The following is a 20255-nucleotide window of genomic DNA, read 5'->3' as shown; positions in this document are numbered from 1 at the left end:
TTCATTTATTAAATTTTTACAGTCAAAAATGTATCTTTGTGATATATGTATCATATGATAAAACAGGAAAGAAAATATTAACCAGCTTCATTTATTAAATTTTTACAGTCAAAAATGTATCTTTGTGATATACGTATCATATGATAAAACAGGAAAGAAAATATTAACCAGCTTCATTTATTAAATTTTTACAGTCAAAAATGTATCTTTGTGATATACGTATCATATGATAAAACAGGAAAGAAAATATTAACCAGCTTCATTTATTAAATTTTTACAGTCAAAAATGTATCTTTGTGATATATGTATCATATGATAAAACAGGAAAGAAAATATTAACCAGCTTCATTTATTAAATTTTTACAGTCAAAAATGTATCTTTGTGATATATGTATCATATGATAAAACAGGAAAGAAAATATTAACCAGCTTCATTTATTAAATTTTTACAGTCAAAAATGTATCTTTGTGATATACGTATCATATGATAAAACAGGAAAGAAAATATTAACCAGCTTCATTTATTAAAGGTTTGTACAAGTGGCATTGTTGAATTTTGTGTGTAGGCATTTTGAACGAAGCACATTTTGCAAACATAATGATAGTAATGGTCGGTGGTGCTCAATAAAAATAAGTAAGTAATTACAGACCTGGGACACAAAATAAATTAAAATAGTAGAATATTTTGGGGGTGTTATGTTGCTTATGACTGGAAATTAATTAACAAATGTAATCTCTTCAAATAGGTATCTAAAATGTACACTCTACTTCAATTGTGTATGAGAGTAGTAAACTACATCATTCTACTACAACATAAACATATGACAATCAATGACATATCACACTGGGAAATTAAAACCAGCACTGTGATGTACATAAAATACAAACAGACAGAAATTTCTCACATACACTGCTATTAATATATCATTCTACTGCAAAATACAAACATACAAATATGCATCATACTTGTAGCTTTCGGAGGGGCAGAGCAAAATTTTAACTTTTAATTATGTAATGTTAACTTGCTATTACTGTGTCACAATCTGGTGATAATACTTAGTTCAAAGTGAAAATTCCCCTTCCAATCGGTCAAGAACATGAAACCACAACCCCAGCCCAGTGCCTTACTTAATTCCTTTTGTCCAGAATATTGTACTAACAGCAGATAGTATTGCACAATTAAAATTATTGTTATGCCCATAAACTGCATTAAAAAGTAATATATTGGTTGCCATAATTTCATTGTTAAATTTGTCCACAAAGCGGGAGGCTGATGGCCTTCTTCAGAGATCAAAAGACTGCCCACATTTTCATGGTGAACCATCCCTTTGGGTGTAGAAAAATGCCCCATCCTGTATTTGAGTCACTGCTATAGAAGAAATATCAAAGTTCTATATTGGGGATATGACCTCTGGCCATAACCATAACCTGATTAGTCACCAAATGAATTAGTAATTAAAACTGTACCCCAATGGAATCTGAGATGAGAGGAAATCATGTTGATTTCTACAATTTTCTAACAGTTTAAATTAATAAGGCCTCATACGGAGTCTTCCTAGAGATAATACATCCACTGCCATATTAGTGTCCTCATGAGAGAGAGGGGTTAGCATATATTTACAAGTCTTTTGTACGGATTGACTGGGGTTAAAACCCACAACCTCCCACATCCAAGGTGGATGCTCTAACCACAAGGCCACCAGAAAAGTCTCTCCATTTCTGATGTGTTTCTTTCTCAGTTCAAGTTTATTTTGAGAAAGAAATTTATTACTGTCAAGTGGCAAACATAGAGCCATCTGTATGGTAATTTTGTTCATGCTTGCTGGTTCAGTGTTTAAGTAGATTCAGTTAACTTTACTTTCAGTGTATTTTATTCCTTGCTGGTTCAATGTTTAAGTAGATTCAGTTAACTGTACTTTCAGTGTGTTTTATTCTGACTCATTTTCCTCAAACCACAAGTAGCAAATATTTGTGGCAACTGTCAAGACCACAGTAAAAGTGTCTTAAAAATACTTGTCTTGAGTAGCTCACACAGAATAAATGGCCACATAATTAATTCCTGTTTTCCAAACTGTTTGAGTCACTGATGTTGGCCCAACATGACATCCATCTACAATGAGAACTTTTATTTTCAGCAATTTTCAAATGCTTTGCAATGTTTCAAATATGTGAATTATTTCAAATTTATGTCATATTTTTATGTTTCCAAGGTTTATTATAAAGTAGTTATTCTGAGGCAACATGAGTTGCTTCAGTCGTTTCACCTGAATTCTATCTGTTTTTATGAAATGTTGCAGACTGGCCTGGTGAAATTTGTTTTTATCTTCAATGTGTAGTTTAATTCTTTTTTCATATTGCACAGTTTTGAACATCTAATTGATATCCAGTCTAATAAAACTTAATTTCATGTTTTTATCATTAAATACTAACTGCAAATTTGCATATTTTTTCTGAAATCTATTTGATGTTTGAAATTTTAAAAATCAACATTTGTATTCCATTGAATGTTATTCTATATCAAAGCTAGTTTTGACTACAATAGTATTCCATCAAAGCCTGCATATAATCATATATTATCTCTTGATACAAATATTGCCATTACTGAATTCATTGAAACATTTACATTAACTATCTGAAAACTGTTTAAATTATCACCCGTACGAAAATTTCCACATGGATTGGATGTGTATCCATACGTACTTTTACAGAAATATCCATGTGGACATTTCTATTCTATAGCTGAAGCAATCTTATAGATTTCAGCTCATACATTTGGAAATTATAATATATTCCGCACATACTCGATATGGAAAATCTCATGGAATATGCAAATTAGTCCATGAGATATGTAGCTTGTCCATATGGAATAAAATTAAAATCCCACATGGAATTTGGCAATAATCCATATGGAATTTGTGAATAATCCATATGGAATTTGGCAATAGTCCATTTGGAATGTGTAAATAGTTCATATGGAATTTGGTAATAGTCCATCCCATCCAAAATTTTCCAGGCAAACTTAAAGCGGATTTCAGACGGGTTTTTTAAGCGTTTTCTGCCTAGACCATAAAAAATCTGCTTCAGATTTGTATTAAAGTGCCTAATGATTCTTGGACATTATTGGGAATCAATGATAAATATTCACAATAATTTTTAAAATGGATTATTTTGACAGACATTATCAAATAAGATTTAGGTTTTTCTTGTCCTCATTTTCTTTCTTGCATACAAAACCTAATCCATTATGGCATGACTTAAGTCTTTTTCATTTCACTAAAAAGCTTGGTGAGATTTCACAAATATTTTGACCAAAACTTTCATTGAAACTGTGGTGAGATCTTACAATCACAAAATATCACTATATTTTTAGAATTTTTTTTACAATTACAAAATTTCACTGACATTTTAAGAAATTTTGGTAAAATCTCCTAAAATGCCATAATTTTAGTGAAAAATTACATTTGAGTGAATGTCAAGAAATGTTCAGTGATTTTGCTGAAATTTCAGTCATGTTTTCACTAGGGTATGATTTGTTTTGTAGAGCATATTCTAGTAGGAAGCCAACAAAATTACTTTTCAGAATAAACATCAGATCAAACCCAAAATCAACCTTGCACAAAACTTTCTAAGTCCAAAGATTCATCTATGCTTGTACTACCAGAAATTAATTTTCTAATAATATTTATATTTTCTCTACTGTTTTGGTCATCTGAGGAATGGGCCCCAAGTGGCCGAGTGGTCTAAAGCACTCACCGTTGCATATCACTGCCATCTCACCTCTGTCTGCATGGTTTCAAGTCCAAGCTCGGCTAGCGTGGGTACGTGGGAAAGTTTGCCAGTAGCTTCTCGTGGATCGGTGGTTCTTCCGTGGGTTTTCCAGGGCTCTTCCACCACCAGTTATACTGGCCGCTATGTATAGCCTATCTTGTGCTGAAAAATGGTGTTTAACCCTAGAACAACAACAACAACATCTGTGGAAATAAATTAAAGAAAACTGACATACATGTGTTTCTTCAAATTTATATGAGTATATATTCATCCTTCAACATCAGCTACACTGACATATACGCGTACTCTAACTCCCACCAATATTTCTATTTGAATCAGATAGTTTAGGTTATTAATTCTTCAGAGAGTATTTTCCATGATGCCTGCTTTCCATTTGGAAAAAGGTCCTTATGGGTTAAAGTTTTTCAGTCCATATCTCTTCCATACGAATTCCTGAAGTATTCCATACGGAATCCATGAGATTGCTGCACTCCATTACTTCTGTGTCATAAAACAAATTGAATTATGTTGCTTGATTTTTCAGTACCTCAACTGTAGCATGTTGATTTTACAGTACCATGACTGTAGCATTTTATCATTTCCATTTTATGTAGCATTTGGATTTCATTAATATGATAGTGATCAACTAACATTATTGCCATAGTAAGGTTTCAGTAGCACACATAAGCTAAAGATGTACTGAGTAAGTAAATAATAAGAAAATTGTAATTTGAAATAATATGTACATCATTTTATTACCAAATAAACGTAGTATCATTAGCATGCCTAGTGGTCCAGCTCAGTCATTATTTACCTACTAAAATATGAGAAAGGCCATTGTGATTTTTATCCTGGATATGTGTTATGGTCTCACATGCATTCGCATAAAAAGAAACAGGTAACAGTTTTCAAGTGGTGAAAGCAGCGGCAACAGTGTCATTGATGACATCATCAACAATTTAAATTTCTCCATTCATTTTTGTTTTACAGTTTTACAAGTCAGACACATGCATGGAATATATCAACAATGACAGGCAAGTAAGACACCTGGTTCCATTTAAACTTGTTTTAAGAGATGTTATTTAATGAAATGAGATAGGCAGACAGAAAAACAGTTAGATAGGTACCAGTATATGTTTAGTGGTTTGATGCTGTTGTTGTGGGTTTAATGCCATTTTAGCACACAGTAGAATATACATGGTTAGCCAGTTCAACCACCAACCACCAACCCACAGGAAGCTACTGGCATACTTACCCACAATGACCAAGCCCGAGACTAAACCGACACAGACAGAGGTGAAGCGACACTGATCCATTACAGTTGGTGCTTTAGATCACTTATCCACTGATGGGCCCCTACTGATTTAAAAATGATCCCATTATTCAAACAATTGTTAACTCAATGGTAATGGGATATACTTTCCTACTTTAATTCCTACATACATTACCAAGTCATTTGCATTATTTAAGCAGCCATTTGAAAGCTAGCATACACTAATGTACTCACCTTTCGTAATTTCCGACAGCAAATAATTAACACTCCAACCAATAATAGGACACATAATGACACAAGCAAGATCATGCATATCCAACAAATTCCATTTTCTTCTGTTCTAATTACTGGTACATTGCATTCATCTTAAACAGAAATAATCAAGCAATCAATACATTAAAATAACAGTCATCTTATATATAAACACCAACATTTGTCTTTCTTTCTGTTTATAATGCTTATATTTTTCTCTTCAAACTTTCTTTTGAAGCTGCTCATCCCAATTTGTTTAACATTTTTAATTCCCATCCTAGGACAGGCAGTTAACCGAGTATCAAATAATAATTATTATGCATTCTCCAGAAATGCTTATTTGTTTGACAGAAATGTTACATATTCCAATTTCAATTTCTGATTATCTTTAATTTAAGTGAAATTCATTTTCATCAATTATTTAAAGTGAAACCCATCCCAAGTACATCAATATATTCAAAAATTTCTACAGAGGATTTGATGCATTTAGTCTTCCAGTGTGGCAAAGTACAACAGATCAAATTACCCTTTTTTTTTAATATTACATATATTTTACATGCAATGCAAAACATTCCTACTCATAAAGCAGGTGGCTATGACAAAATTAATCATCAAAAATTAAATTCACTCTTCAGTATAACCCCACCCCCTTTTCATCTCAATTTCAGTTTGATTTATTTGCTGATTGTAAACGATATCAGTGATTTGATAGAACTGTAGGTTTAAGATATCCAAATAGGTTACAATAAATTATCATTCTGAAATTTTTTAAACTATTTTACCATATATGATCACAAATATAAGTCTAACCGAGTGCTGGCTTACACCGAATTATTTTTACACTGTTGTCAAAATTGTTAAAGGGACTTAATTTCATACAGAAGAATGATGGCCAATCAAATATCATCAACAAAAAATAATTTCCATATCTGAAAGTTGATAAAGGTTCTATTGTTTGCTAAATTTCACAAAATGCTCATTTTCTTATTGATTTAAGTATAACTTCCATTCACAATTACTAGTATGTCATGGAGTATAACAATCTACTGATCACAATAATCCTATTTTATCACGTCAAGGAATGTTTGTCCAAAGAGATTCTGCTATACTTGTATGCACCATAGCACGTAGATGCCACTTACCTGACACGAGCAGGGTCTTATTCCCAACAGTTTTATCCATAGAGATCAAGGTATATATTCCATTATCATCTATACTTAGATTGTACAGTCTTATGTTAAACATTTCATCCCTTATCACTCTTTTCTCACAGTTTTTACTTCTACTTCCTGTTGAATTCCATAAGCATAATAGAGTGTTATTTTGATACAATGTAGCAGGTAAATGTTCATCTTGAAACAGAACTGTATCTGTACCCTTGCATACAGGATCTGTTTGTGTCTCTGAAAGTATATATATATATCTATATATATATATATATATATATATATATATATATATATATATATATATATATATATATTGACATATTTTAATGGCAAAATCAAATGTGTTTTTAACTGTACATGTAATTTAACAATGCATATGCTTCCATAATAATTAACGATCGCGAAAGGGTCACTCTTGCATAAAAGTCCAGCAAGTCTGTGAGCTCACATTTTTCCCACCATATTTGTAATCAAATAGTTAACAAGAATACTAAGAGTAACCCATTTAAATTACCATAGTGGAAAAGATTTAAACTGCTGATCTAACAATGACAGCAACTATTTGCAATTCTATACAACAATACTTGGATGTGTGATATATGGACAGTGCGTGTGTTTGTGTTGGACTTTTAATGCAGCTCTAACAATTTTTCAGTCATATCGCTATGATGTATGTGGTGTGGCAGTTTATATTGATTTCTAGCACTGTGGCATCAAATCTCAGACATGTATGTAGCATGATGTCCCACCCAATCACATTATCCTGACACCAGGCCAACCAGTCCTAACACTAACCTCTTAATGCTGAGTGCCTAGCGAGGCAGCTATGAGTACCAATTTTATAAGTATTTGGTGTGACTTGGTCAGGGTTCAATCCCACGACTTCCTGCATCCTAGACAGATGCTCTAACCAGTATGCCACCAGAGCAGTCCTGATCTATGGACAGTGAAAAGTGAAGAGTGAAGACAATGACAAGCAATATTAATGCAGGGAATTTACTTGCTGGCAGAGTCGTTGTCAATGTTTTATCAGTCTATTTTATTTTTCCCTACATTCTTGTTGCAGCAATTTTTCCTACTAAAGCATTATCCCTAATGAATATAAACCAGACACAAAATTAGGAAGGGACCAACTCAGTAAGGTTCAATGACGACCATGAAATTGAATTATCTCCCTTTACCTTTAACACTTTCTTCATATGACAATAGTCAGCATTATAACATCTCATCCAGAAATTTAAACAGTTAATAAACCTTTATATATGTCTCATGAAGGAAGGTAACAAAAGAAATAAATATTTTTTCTTATAACTATAACAAAAGATCAGAAAATCAAGATATTATGTTTGCACTTCAGTTAAATGACTATCACATGTCATAGAAACGTGTCAGAATGAAAATCCTTGATTGCTACCAAATGTTAACAGACACAAACTATCATATCTTTGGCCTGAGGAAAAAATAAATATATATATTCAACTTACATACCAATTAATATATATTCCCAAGTATGAGTCAAATATAAACAGATACAATCGTTATAGCTAGGACAAAACGTTCTGAAAATCATAAAATGAATAAAAAAATGACATATGAAGCTGAAGTTGCTAATGGATAAATCTGAGAAATGCAAAGATAGTCCAAACTGTGCTTCGTTATATTTATTTTACATTCTGATTGTTGTCATTTTTCATACTAAGGAACTCAAAAAAAATACACATAATTAGCAAGGAAACCAACTCCATAAGGTTGAACCTCAACCATGAAATTGAGTTACCATAGTTATTCTAATAGACACCCCAGGGGCAGAGCAATTTTCAAGGGGGGTGGGGGTGATCTTTTTTGTGGAAGAAGGGGTGTGGTGCATTGGTAAGAAGGAGATCTTCTATTAGAATAACTGTGGTATCTTCCTTTATCTATAACCCTTATCGTAATGAAACACAAAACTCAGTATTATAACATTAAACAAAAAAAAAGCTGAAACACTCGATATCAGAACAAGATCATCAATTAGCTAATCATGATGATATTCCTGGAACTTTATAACAAGCAATAATCCAAAACAATTTTAGAGCAATCAGTTAATGATTTCAGGGATTTTCGGGGACTTTTCCATGATATTAAAACTAAAATGTCAATTTTCAAAGATTTCAAGGCCTTTAATTTAAAATGCCCAAAAGAGTGGTTTTGAGGAAGCATGCATTCAGATTATTCATCACAAGTGTCCACAAAAGCTTAGTATGATTAAATTCCATTTATTACTTGTTTGTGTTATCAAGCTCAAAATCTAAGTTTGCTAAAAACCAGAACCATGACTGTTGGCTTTAAATTAAATGTCAGAGTGCTGACTATCAACTGGTTCACTGTAATGCAACTATATCAAGTCTAGTCAAAATTCATTTGTATAAGTAAAGCTGTGGATCATCCGTTCAGCGGAGCACAAAAATGTGAGCAATGACATTTTTTTTTTACCAAATAGGTCTTGTTTTAGAAGCTCCTTTACAAAAGTGTGTGTTGTGGTCAGATTTGCTCCAATTTTCACTCACAATGTAAATACTGTAATCTGTTGCAGTGAAAAACCCATGTCAATGCACTATTTAAGAGTAGCAGTAATAACAGTTTTTGAGATGAACACTATGTCACCATTAAGAACCATGCAGCTATAGAATTGCTGTTATAGTGTTTTATTGAAATCCCCATTTTATGACAAGACCATCCAATCAGGAAAAGCAGCAATATAATAATGTTTAGGATGTCAGTCAAGGCAGCCGTTTTTAAATCTCAGTATGGCCATCCATTTATGACAAGCAGCTGTTATGAGTTCCCAAATTTTGGAACACCATGTTGCCATCATCATTCAAATCCAATTACATATTGTTAGAAGTGTTTGAATGAAAATGCCATCTTGATACAACCATCACTTAAAGAGGTGCAGTGATATGGAGTTTCTTGTGGGTAACAAAAATCTAATTATGTAATATGTACCTGCTACTACTGAACTGCTCTCTCTCATACTGGCACTAGTCACAGTTCAAAGATGAATATTCCCTCTTCCAATTAGTAATAGGATGTCTAAGACAACAATAGTCCCTTGAAGAGACTGAAGCTCTACTGTCCAAAAAGAATTTCTAGGAATTCAAGATAAGGCCATTTCTTCTTTATATAACTGTTGCAATTTAAAACCATGTGTTATATTATTAGCAACAACAAGATTTTCAATTTTGATGGTGTGAAATCCATCCTGGATAAGATCAGCTCCATTTTCAACCAATTAAATAGCATAAGTAATCATCTGAGTGAAACCTCAATGCCAATATGACCATCAATCAAGATGGAGTAGCAAGAACAATGTTGCCAAAGTGGCTACCATTGGAGCCATATTGGAGGTTAATCAAAATAATGTTAATGTTGAACCAGCTAGATATTATAAAGAATCACTTTTTAGACCCCATGGTGTTATCTCTTTCTGCTGAGAAGAAGTAGATAACATGATTTTCAAGATGGCTATAATGGATATCAAATCAGCGCCATTTATATTTAGGACCAACTAGTTATGATAGGAAGTCTTCCGGAGATAACCACATGTTGATATGACCATCCTTTCTGGATCAGTAGCAATATTGTATATCCAAGCAGAACCATGTTCATTTAGGATCCAACAAGATTAAAACCTCATGACAATATGACTTTCCATTCAGAAGGAGCTGGTACAATTTTCATTTAGGACCAACCAGAGAAAATAAGATGTCTGCTGTTGAAAACCTCATGACAATATGACTTTCCATTCAGAGGATTACTGATAACATGATTTTCAAAATGTCTGTATGGTGGCCATATTAAATGTCAGATTGGCACCATTCAGGAAGAGTATCAATAACAAGATTTTCAAGATGTCCATTGTTGTGGCCATACTGGATATCCAAGCAGCACCACATCTTTTAAAACCAACCAGGGATGAATGCATGTTTCAAGTTCCATTATAATCTTTAATTGTAGTTTAGGAGGATTATTAATAACAAACCCTGGCTTTAAGATAAGTCATGTCAAACACAGCTTGGAAAGACTTTGCTCTGGTTGTACGTAATCAGTTACTGTACATACATCTAAACCTGAATATGGCTAGATGGTGTACAGATTAGCCTTAAAATCATGATGCCAGGTACTTGATCCAATAAACAATCTGGGACATATACTTTGTTTTGCTTCATTTAGAACTTCCCTACAGAAAGTCTCTATACTGAATAAAATACCACATTAAGTCTGAATTAAGCAATCACTTTATCAAAGAAAACTGACTCTTCAGTACACTATCAAACTTTCCTCTAATCCATTTAATCCTGCATATCATATATTCTTTAGTCCCAAATACCAAACTTTGTTCCATCTTCTGGCATACCAATACATCCCCATCCACATAATAATATTTGATTTTAGCAAACTCAAAATGTCTTCTACATATCTAGAATAAATTCAATAAAAAGAGTAATATCTTGAGTGTATTAACTTCCACCATGTGGAAGTGATGTAATGAAGAAACTGTATGATGATGTAACACCATAGAAAATGTTAACTTTCTGAGGGAATTCAGTTTATATACCACATTTTGACTATATATTTTAAGGAATGTATTACCTTAACCTTTATTTTTTATATACCTATTACAGAATTTTAACAATTCGACTGCTGTATTTTATCTTTTTGTACTTTATGTTTACATGTATCTGAAAGGATTCAACTTTCTAACATTGTTTGCAATTCTTCACATTGACATTTTTCTGTCTCAATCATAATTGCACCAATGTAGCCACTATTGTGCTAAAAGGCCATAAATGCAAATATATAAATACATCATAGATACATGGACAAACAGACAGAGCTCAAACAATCTGATTTACAGACAGAAACAGTGATTATTACGGGACTCACACTTCCCAGTCTAAAGCTACACAGAGAAGTTCCACACTAGTTGCCACACACTGGCTACTGTATGATAATTGCATATTCCTGACTTTTTGCAGTACATTTTGAATTGCCAAAAGAAGAAAAAAACATATAACACAAAATACACTTTGTTCCTGCAACTGATATAAATATTGAATGGAGTTAAAAATAGTAAGCATTGTGAGACACCAGGCAAAGACTCTTTAAAGCAAAGTAAACTGATTGATCAAAAAGTCATTAAGTTGACTTCTTATGCAGAACTATTAGGACATGTTCATAATTCAACTCATTTTAGCTGTATCAATAAGGTACAAGTGTAACAGACAACTCACCTGCCTGCAGTTCTTGCACGAAAAGGACAAAACCAAGAAATATGAGCAATTTCATTCTTCTAGAACTGGAATATAAAGAACAGCATCAAGTATTATTTTACAAGACATTATGAGATGTTACAACTTGTTAAGTCCATGCTACATAGCCACTTATTTCATGCAAAACCAATTCAGAATATAAATGAGACATGTAAAACCCGTTATAATGCGATGCTCTGGTACAAAGAAAAACATCACGATATAAGTGGGATCGCGTTACAAAAATTTCGAAAAACTTCTCCATAGAAAATGTGCATTGTAATTTCAATGTCATCAGTTTTAACTAACCTCTTGATCATATATCATTTGTTTTGTTCGCCAGGTTTCATCAGACATAAAATATACTTCGTTAACAAATATAATGAGAGTCATACAGCCATTGCATTATAAGCGGAATCGTAATATAACGAATCGCGTTATAACGGATATTACCTGTATAATTCTTAATGGAAAAGTACTATAAAATGCATAATTTAATCTACTTATAATTCATACAGTGAAATTTGTGCACGGTCTCATGAATAAGTGTGTTTGTTCATATACATTGTGGGTGGGTGTACATACTTGGTACGATAATGCAATTATATATGAAATAGCATGATGATTCAATTAAAGTAATGTCCAACAATTACTTAAACTTAATTTCTAATGAACAGATCTCCAATTAACCAAGTATACAGGTTCCCCTATACCCAAGGAGGATGTTCTTTGATATTTGGGGCAGAAGATCCAAAGAAAAGTTACTGCTTCAAAAATTAGATTTCTGAACAGGAAAATAAGCGAGAGAAAATCTATTTCAATCAACTTTGGTTCATGAATTGCTCTTAAATGAAAAAATCAATACAATTGATTTAAGAGCCAGGTAACTTTTGCAAAAGAAGATTTTGATGCGCGTTTTATTTCCAAATGATAACGAAGTTAAAAGAAGAAACAGATTTTAAGGGAACTTAGTAAATGTGCTGTCCTTATCCCATACAAACATCATGTTGACCTTTAAATCAGTAACTCAATAACAACAACAACATCCCAATGGCCAAGGACACCTAGTTAAAACAAAGGCTGACTCGGTATTGCATTTCTGGACAACAACTAAAGTTCAAGTGAATAGACTTCAATCCAGCTTGGTACACAAGTTCAACTTTGCCTATGGAAAAAATCTTTTAGAGTAGCTTTAAGGCAGCCAAGGTCAGTCTTGCTGAAACTAGTGTTTGCTCATGCATCTATTTCCTAGATTATGAACTATATTAAAAGAATGTAATTATATTACTATATTTGTTTTTTGTAACCCCAGACAAGAATGATATTGATTTGTGGGACAGTAGCTTCCAGGCAGTGATCAAACTGTTATTTTTTATTTGGTATTTTTCCTGCATTTCATTTCTAGACTTAAGTTTTACACAGAAAGCTCAGTGACATGTTGCATGATTTTATGAAGAATAACCTTGTCGATTTGGGAACCAGTTGCTCTAAGGTCAAAGTCATTATTTGTTACTAAAAGAAAGAGTTTTGACCTTCGAGTTTCATTGGTGGACAATAACTTGACACAACTTACCTGTATGAAATTTACATGTGTTTTCCTCTGCCCAAGAAAGAACCTAATTTGACTTTTTATTGTGAGTGTTTCGGTTACTAGTATTGTCGCTATGGCTGAAAATAGATTTAGCTTTTGCATTTCATAACATATTAGGGCTTAATTTCCCTTCAACTGATTTCAACAAAATGTGTGAATAGTGTAAAATGTAAAGTGGAGTGTTAGAGTTGGTTATTGCGTGGACTCTGGAGTCTGGAGTTTGGTTGCTGATGCTTATATCTAGATGGAATTACAGTGTTTGTTTGTTGTTATTTCCATGTGTTATGTCTGTGTGATTTTAATGCTGTCACAGTGGCCCGAAATCCCAACAAAAGATCAAAAGGACAGAATGAAATACCCATCACAGGTAGGATTTTAGCAATGATTCTTCACAGTATTTGTTGTGAACGTATATCTAATACACAGTGGCGTCACTCGGGTTGGTGTCACCCAGTGCGGTAGCTCATGGTGTCACCCGCATGGTCCTCCTTCCGTAACAGACCATACAGAATCCTTAGTAATGTCATTTTGGTGTCACCCCCTCTGATGGTGTCACCCGGTGCAGTCCGCACTCGCCCCCCCCCCCCCCCCCCCCGCATCCCCCTAGCGACGCCACTGCTGTGCCTGCTAGTCATGTATTTAACTATGATCGGTTATCCGCTTACGAAATCCGACTAGACCGAGCAGTGTGTGCTCTGTAAAATTTGCAATTTTTCATTTTGGTGTCACCCCTCTGAGATGGTGTCACCCGGTGCGGTCCGCACCCCCCGCACCCCCCTAGCGACGCCACTGCTAATACATCAGCCAAGACTATCTTCAATGTCATCTTTGCTGTATTCCACCAATGGCAAATGAACAATCAGTGACAATACGATAAGTGTAAGAAATTACCAAAACACTGAAGTAGATTCCATGAATATTTTGAATACTTCAATGAATTTTCAAAGTCAGATATAACACTTCAATGCCAGTTGAATATTGTACTAGGATTTGTGTACTGTTATATATGAAGGAACACTTTGCATAATTTGAAATTGTTTCAGCTGATACATGAAGTAACAAGGCCTGTTTAAGTAGATTTATATACATAAAAACGACACTCATTATTAAGTCATACGCATCTGCATCAATTGTGTGTTCATCAGACATCAAATTATGTGGTTACTAACTGGACGCATTACTGAAGGTATATAGTAGTTAATACCAGCCAGGACGAATCTGTCATGCCATCAGTCATGTTAATAGCAGATTGTCATTCAACCTGGGTGTCCTATTACTAATACACAGAAACTATCTAAGCTCTTAGGGCCTGTCCTAAGATTAAAACTCAGCAAAGAAACATACCAGTAGAACTGTTAGAAAATGGTAAATGTGAGGCTAGATCTGGAGTGTTACAAAGGTAAGAAAACAAACTGATTACGACTCTGTTATCATTTCCTAGTCAACGAGTCACAAAGTAGTGTTAATCTTAACATTTATTTCCACCAGTTGGGTAATAAGGTACCACCAATGAATTTGAAGAACTTAGGTTATGAAATAAACATTTCTCTTGTGGCCAAGGCTAGTTGTAACTTTTTACAGGACACAGTACTAGCTTTTTACACATTTGCCATTTTCTAACAGTTGTACTCGATTCTTTCCTTGCTGGGTTAGGATGAATGCAATATTACAAATTAGCATTTATAATGTCTGTAAAATTCACACAAAACACCAGACATCATTTATATTACATACAATCAGAAATGACATCATTTATGTTGCCAATGATGAGATGAAAGTTGTCAATCAAGTGTGGATTTAATGTTGTTGAGATAAGTTGTGACACCTTTTATCACCTATACCATATATACATATATATTGTTAATAAAGCCTGGACGTAATGTTCTAAGTTCTAAATTTATTATGTCAACCCTCCAACAACTAGTAAATATATTATTTATGGTATTGTCTATTCTCCTGATATGTTTATTAATTATAAAAACCCAAAGATATAAACAGCAGTGTGTCCAGGTGACTAACTGAAATGTGCACATCTGACTTGAATAGAATCTTTGGAATATCTTTTCTTTTGTCCCTATTTAGCTACTAAATGACCAACATATGATAAACAAAACAGCATGTACACTGGTTTTCTTGATGTGGAGGTGCATGAAACTGACAGGATTAGACTTCTGGAGAGAGCGCTGTTATTGATTGATCTTAATTTAAGTCATTACTGAAAAGTTAGAAGCTACCATGATATGAAGCTATTTATATTTCTACAATTTCAGACACACACACACACACACACACACAGATATATATATATATATATATATATATATATATATATATATATATATATATATATATATATCAGTTTATCAAAAAGAAGCTCTAAATAGAAGGTGTATATATCATGAGCTATTTATGGTGGTAAATGCTGAATACAAGTAATATTATATTAATACCATTGTTTCATCTTGAAATTCTTGATTGTATTACATATTGTGAGTCAGAGAGCTGAGACTAAATCTTCTTGCGAAAAAGTTACACAACTGTTCAAACAACTTCTTTGGAGGTATTGTCAATCAAATATATTACAACAACAGCCACAGTGTCTCATTTGGTACAAAATATAGACGTACAGTCTAGAAAATAACAAATACGGTATAGAAATCCCAAATTTAAAGGCTAGCTTGCATACACAGGGCACTCAAATAGGGGCTTTAAGGATAGACAGCTGGGAGTCTAAAAGCAGTTAAATTTGACACGAGTGGAATTCCCACTATCTGATACCAAGACTAAATACAGTAAAAACAAACACTGTCAGCCATGAAGCAGAATCAATGATATTTAGAGGTGGAGCCTGTCAGTTCGGATGAATACCATCCAACAGAAGTCAAATAATTGTACAATATCAAACTAGCATTAATGTTATAATACTCTCAGAATTAGTTAATGCATTCAAAATATTTATGGAATCTACTTCAATGTTTTGGTAATTTCAAACACCTGACTCTACTTTTCATATTGTCACCGATTGCTGGGATTTTGGTCTGCAGTAACAATGTTATGATGACATAAATCTATGTAAATGAACACAAACAAAAACACTGTAATTTTGTCCCGATTAATACACCTCAGACGTCAGTCTCTACTCCAGATTTATTGTTCACTCCAGACTCCACTCCAACGCTCCATTTTACTCTTTTTTTTACTGATGAAAGAGCCCTACTGATTTGATTAATTCACCAAACTGCTCAGCGGAAACTCATGCAAATTTCTCTATAAATCACAGACATTGGGCACATATGTTTCGTTTCGTCCATCAAAAAACATTGAACATGTACAGTCATGCAAAAAGTTTGGCCAAAAACAAATGCTAAATGAGTTTAGCAATCTACACAAGAAGTACTCATATAATCATGTCTGTAATTGTCACAAAGTATACTGGAGAAAATACATTACAATTGGGCATGGTGTTTTTGCTTTTCCATATTTCAAAATACATGCACAAACACACATTGGTACGAACCCATACTCGCAGAGAGTGATAAAGAGGTTATAATGTAAAATCTGTCACATGCAGGCGCCATCTTTTTGCTGTTACTGCATGAAACGTGAGAGTCCACTAAATCACATTTTGAAGAACTCTCATTCAGAACGTGAAACTGGAGGCCAGATGTCCTTTATGCAATGACCATAGACAGCTTGGTATTTATTTTTTTTTTTCGTTGTGAAACTGTACTCTCTCTCTCTCTCTCTCTCTCTGTATATCCAGAATGTGATATGGCAAAATGTGTTAATATCATATTATTCCGAATATGAATCTTTGATTAAAGGCTTAGTAATTTCAAAGTACTAAAATAATATTTCACCAGAAAGTGTCCTATTGACATAACAGCCCAACCACTTGGCAGTACTAACATTGGCAGGAGCGGCCATATAGAAAGGAATGTAAATTATAATATATTCCAATTGCAAAGTGAATAGCTCTTGAAAAAAGTATTCCATATAATTGGTTAAAAAGTGATTCAGAATCCTTACTCCTCACCCACGGACAAGGGTTCTAAAACGAAAAAAGGGCAAAACTGTGGTGGTCATATTCTACATATGAGGTGAGTTAGATTAGTGGTTTCTGAATCACAAAGGCTGAAAAGATCTAACCAAAGAATAATCAACCAAACAGTGTCCTATTTTTTGACCCCTTGATTCAAGCCAATTAGATTTTCCAGTATAAACAGTTGTCGAAACTGAAGAAACAGCCATGTTGCAAAATGTATTTATTAAGTGTAAAATGAAAATATACATATATTGTGTAATAAAAAGAAATGGACCTTCTCGTATTTTTGTAGTAAATAAAAATTATAAGACGGTCAAACAAACTCACCACTGCATGATTGTACATGCCTGATGCAGAAGATATGTATATGTAACACAGTCCCAAAGCATAAAAATTTAGTAAATGTTACCATATCTCGCCTTGATGCAAGCCAAACCCTGACCAAGCGTAATGTAGTTACCATGCTTACAGCTGGATTTTGTCAGAAGTTAAACTGTTACACTCTTTCTAAAACTAGTATATGTGAAGCACTGTGACCATTAAACCTGTATGCCAACTCGTGGAGATTTGCCAGTAACACAAATCTTTTACACTAAAGTAAATCTGTAAAAATGAAAAGCATTTTTAAAAGTATTTTTCACATACCTACAGTAGCAAATTTGACATTAAAGTGAAACCTTTACACTGGGTTAATCTGAAAACAACATTCACTAATGCTAATGATTTCCACATGGGTAGTTCGGAATAGTTTATACTGACACGTGGAACACTTTTGTAAGTTCCTTGAAGATGTATTGTCTAAAGCTAGCACTAGTAAAATAAAACATTTACATTAGAGTGTTTCATACAAGTTATAGACAATGACTTTAAATTGTGACAAAAATGAAAGTATTGATGTTGAATATCTGAAACAATGTTCAAAAGTTAAATTCAATTCAGATAGCAGTTGTTATGACTCTTTGGTTTTTAAAAAAGGTAACATAAAAGAGCGAAAACCAAATTATTTTTTAATTCTACAAATAATTTAATTTCCTATAATACAAAGTGAAAATTTCAAAAGAACTTAAAGTATTGTGAATTAAATCCCAAATAGTCCTAAAATTATATCACAACTCCTAATGAATAAAGTTCTATTAAATTACAGTGGTGTTCGAAATAAGTTCCAATGCTGAATATGTTGGTGTGCCTTTCGTCATGAATGGAATAATGTGCGATGTCTGGAGTGTGGCGATGTGCCAGCAATATTTTGATGTATTACAATAATATAATCGAAGATGTCCTTGTCTGAATTCATAATAATTCCAAATTAATGTTTCAGTTTAAGAATAATATTAAGCACTTTGTAATTCCGTTGAAAAATAATCTGAATAAATAAATCCACCCAAATGAGAAGAAGAAAAAAACAACTAAACACAACAATAAGACAGATTCCACTTGAGATACTAAAATAGGAAATAATAATTTTTCAAGTAAACAAGATTGTATACTTGGCCTAGGTCACAATTACCATTATAATGGAATTTTCCATTCTAGAAGTTTCCAAGTTCGAATCAAGAATAAAACGTGTTTACTGTTAATATTGATCTTGATATTTAATCTATGCTCACAGAGAAATATTAGCTATGTATTATCCTGCTTACAAAATAAATGTCACTGGTCAGATACACCATGAAGTCGATTCTGGACCAAGGTCAAGGACAAATTACAAAATATACATAGCATGTAATAATGGAGAAGAAAAGCCAGCAGACAATACAAATTAAATGTACATAACACTGTATACATAAAGAAAAACAATATTATATTGTTAAAATTCAATACGCAGAGAACTAGGCCGGTCGAAGAATTTATCGAAACGGATATAGTTTGCGTGTTTTAAAACTCCAAAAGATATCCGCTTTCACGGACAAAATTAAACTGATGGTTATTATTCATGACCAGGTGGGTCTTTGCCAGTGTTCCACAGATAGTTTGTTTTCTTTAGTGTTTATGGTGACTACAAACAAAGGAATACCTGCTTACCTAGTAATTTTCATTCTGCCTGCGAACAAAACCAGAAACACCAAACACTGCTACCGCATTGCGCTGAACGTAAACTAGGGTATAATAAACCATTAGAAAACGCATCTACATAAAATCCCACAGTATCCAGTAACCATTGTAAACATTATCATGCTGAACAAAATCAGAATAAAGCAATATTGGTCCCTTTTCTAGCTAAGATTTACAGAAGAAGAAAAAAACAACTAAACACAACAATAAGACAGATTCCACTTGAGATACTAAAATAGGAAATAATAATTTTTCAAGTAAACAAGATTGTATACTTGGCCTAGGTCACAATTACCATTATAATGGAATTTTCCATTCTAGAAGTTTCCAAGTTCGAATCAAGAATAAAACGTGTTTACTGTTAATATTGATCTTGATATTTAATCTATGCTCACAGAGAAATATTAGCTATGTATTATCCTGCTTACAAAATAAATGTCACTGGTCAGATACACCATGAAGTCGATTTTGGACCAAGGTCAAGGACAAATTACAAAATATACATAGCATGTAATAATGGAGAAGAAAAGCCAGCAGACAATACAAATTAAATGTACATAACACTGTATACATAAAGAAAAACAATATTATATTGTTAAAATTCAATACGCAGAGAACTAGGCCGGTCGAAGAATTTATCGAAACGGATATAGTTTGCGTGTTTTAAAACTCCAAAAGATATCCGCTTTCACGGACAAAATTAAACTGATGGTTATTATTCATGACCAGGTGGGTCTTTGCCAGTGTTCCACAGATAGTTTGTTTTGTTTAGTGTTTATGGTGACTACAAACAAAGGAATACCTGCTTACCTAG

General features: G+C 33.3%; 1 protein-coding gene across 1 annotated transcript in view; it reads right to left on the bottom strand.

Moving 5' to 3' along the window:
• Nucleotides 1–20255, bottom strand: part of LOC149778546 (uncharacterized) — a 52930-nt gene that overhangs the window by 9636 nt on the left and 23039 nt on the right. Inside the window, exons 5-7 of the mRNA XM_089939448.1 lie at nt 11736–11800; nt 6436–6696; nt 5276–5406 (exon numbers count right to left, since the gene is read on the bottom strand). Coding sequence (XP_089795574.1) covers nt 5276–5406; nt 6436–6696; nt 11736–11790 — 447 coding nt within the window. The 5' untranslated portion in view covers nt 11791–11800. The remainder of the gene's footprint in view (nt 1–5275; nt 5407–6435; nt 6697–11735; nt 11801–20255) is intronic.

This window comes from Sinohyriopsis cumingii, chromosome 17 (assembly GCF_028554795.1).
Source record: "Sinohyriopsis cumingii isolate HCF-2022 chromosome 17, ASM2855479v2, whole genome shotgun sequence".
Lineage (NCBI taxonomy): Eukaryota > Metazoa > Mollusca > Bivalvia > Unionida > Unionidae > Sinohyriopsis > Sinohyriopsis cumingii.
The sequence above is the reverse complement of the archived record's forward strand: the minus strand, read 5'-3'. Positions and strand labels throughout refer to the sequence as shown.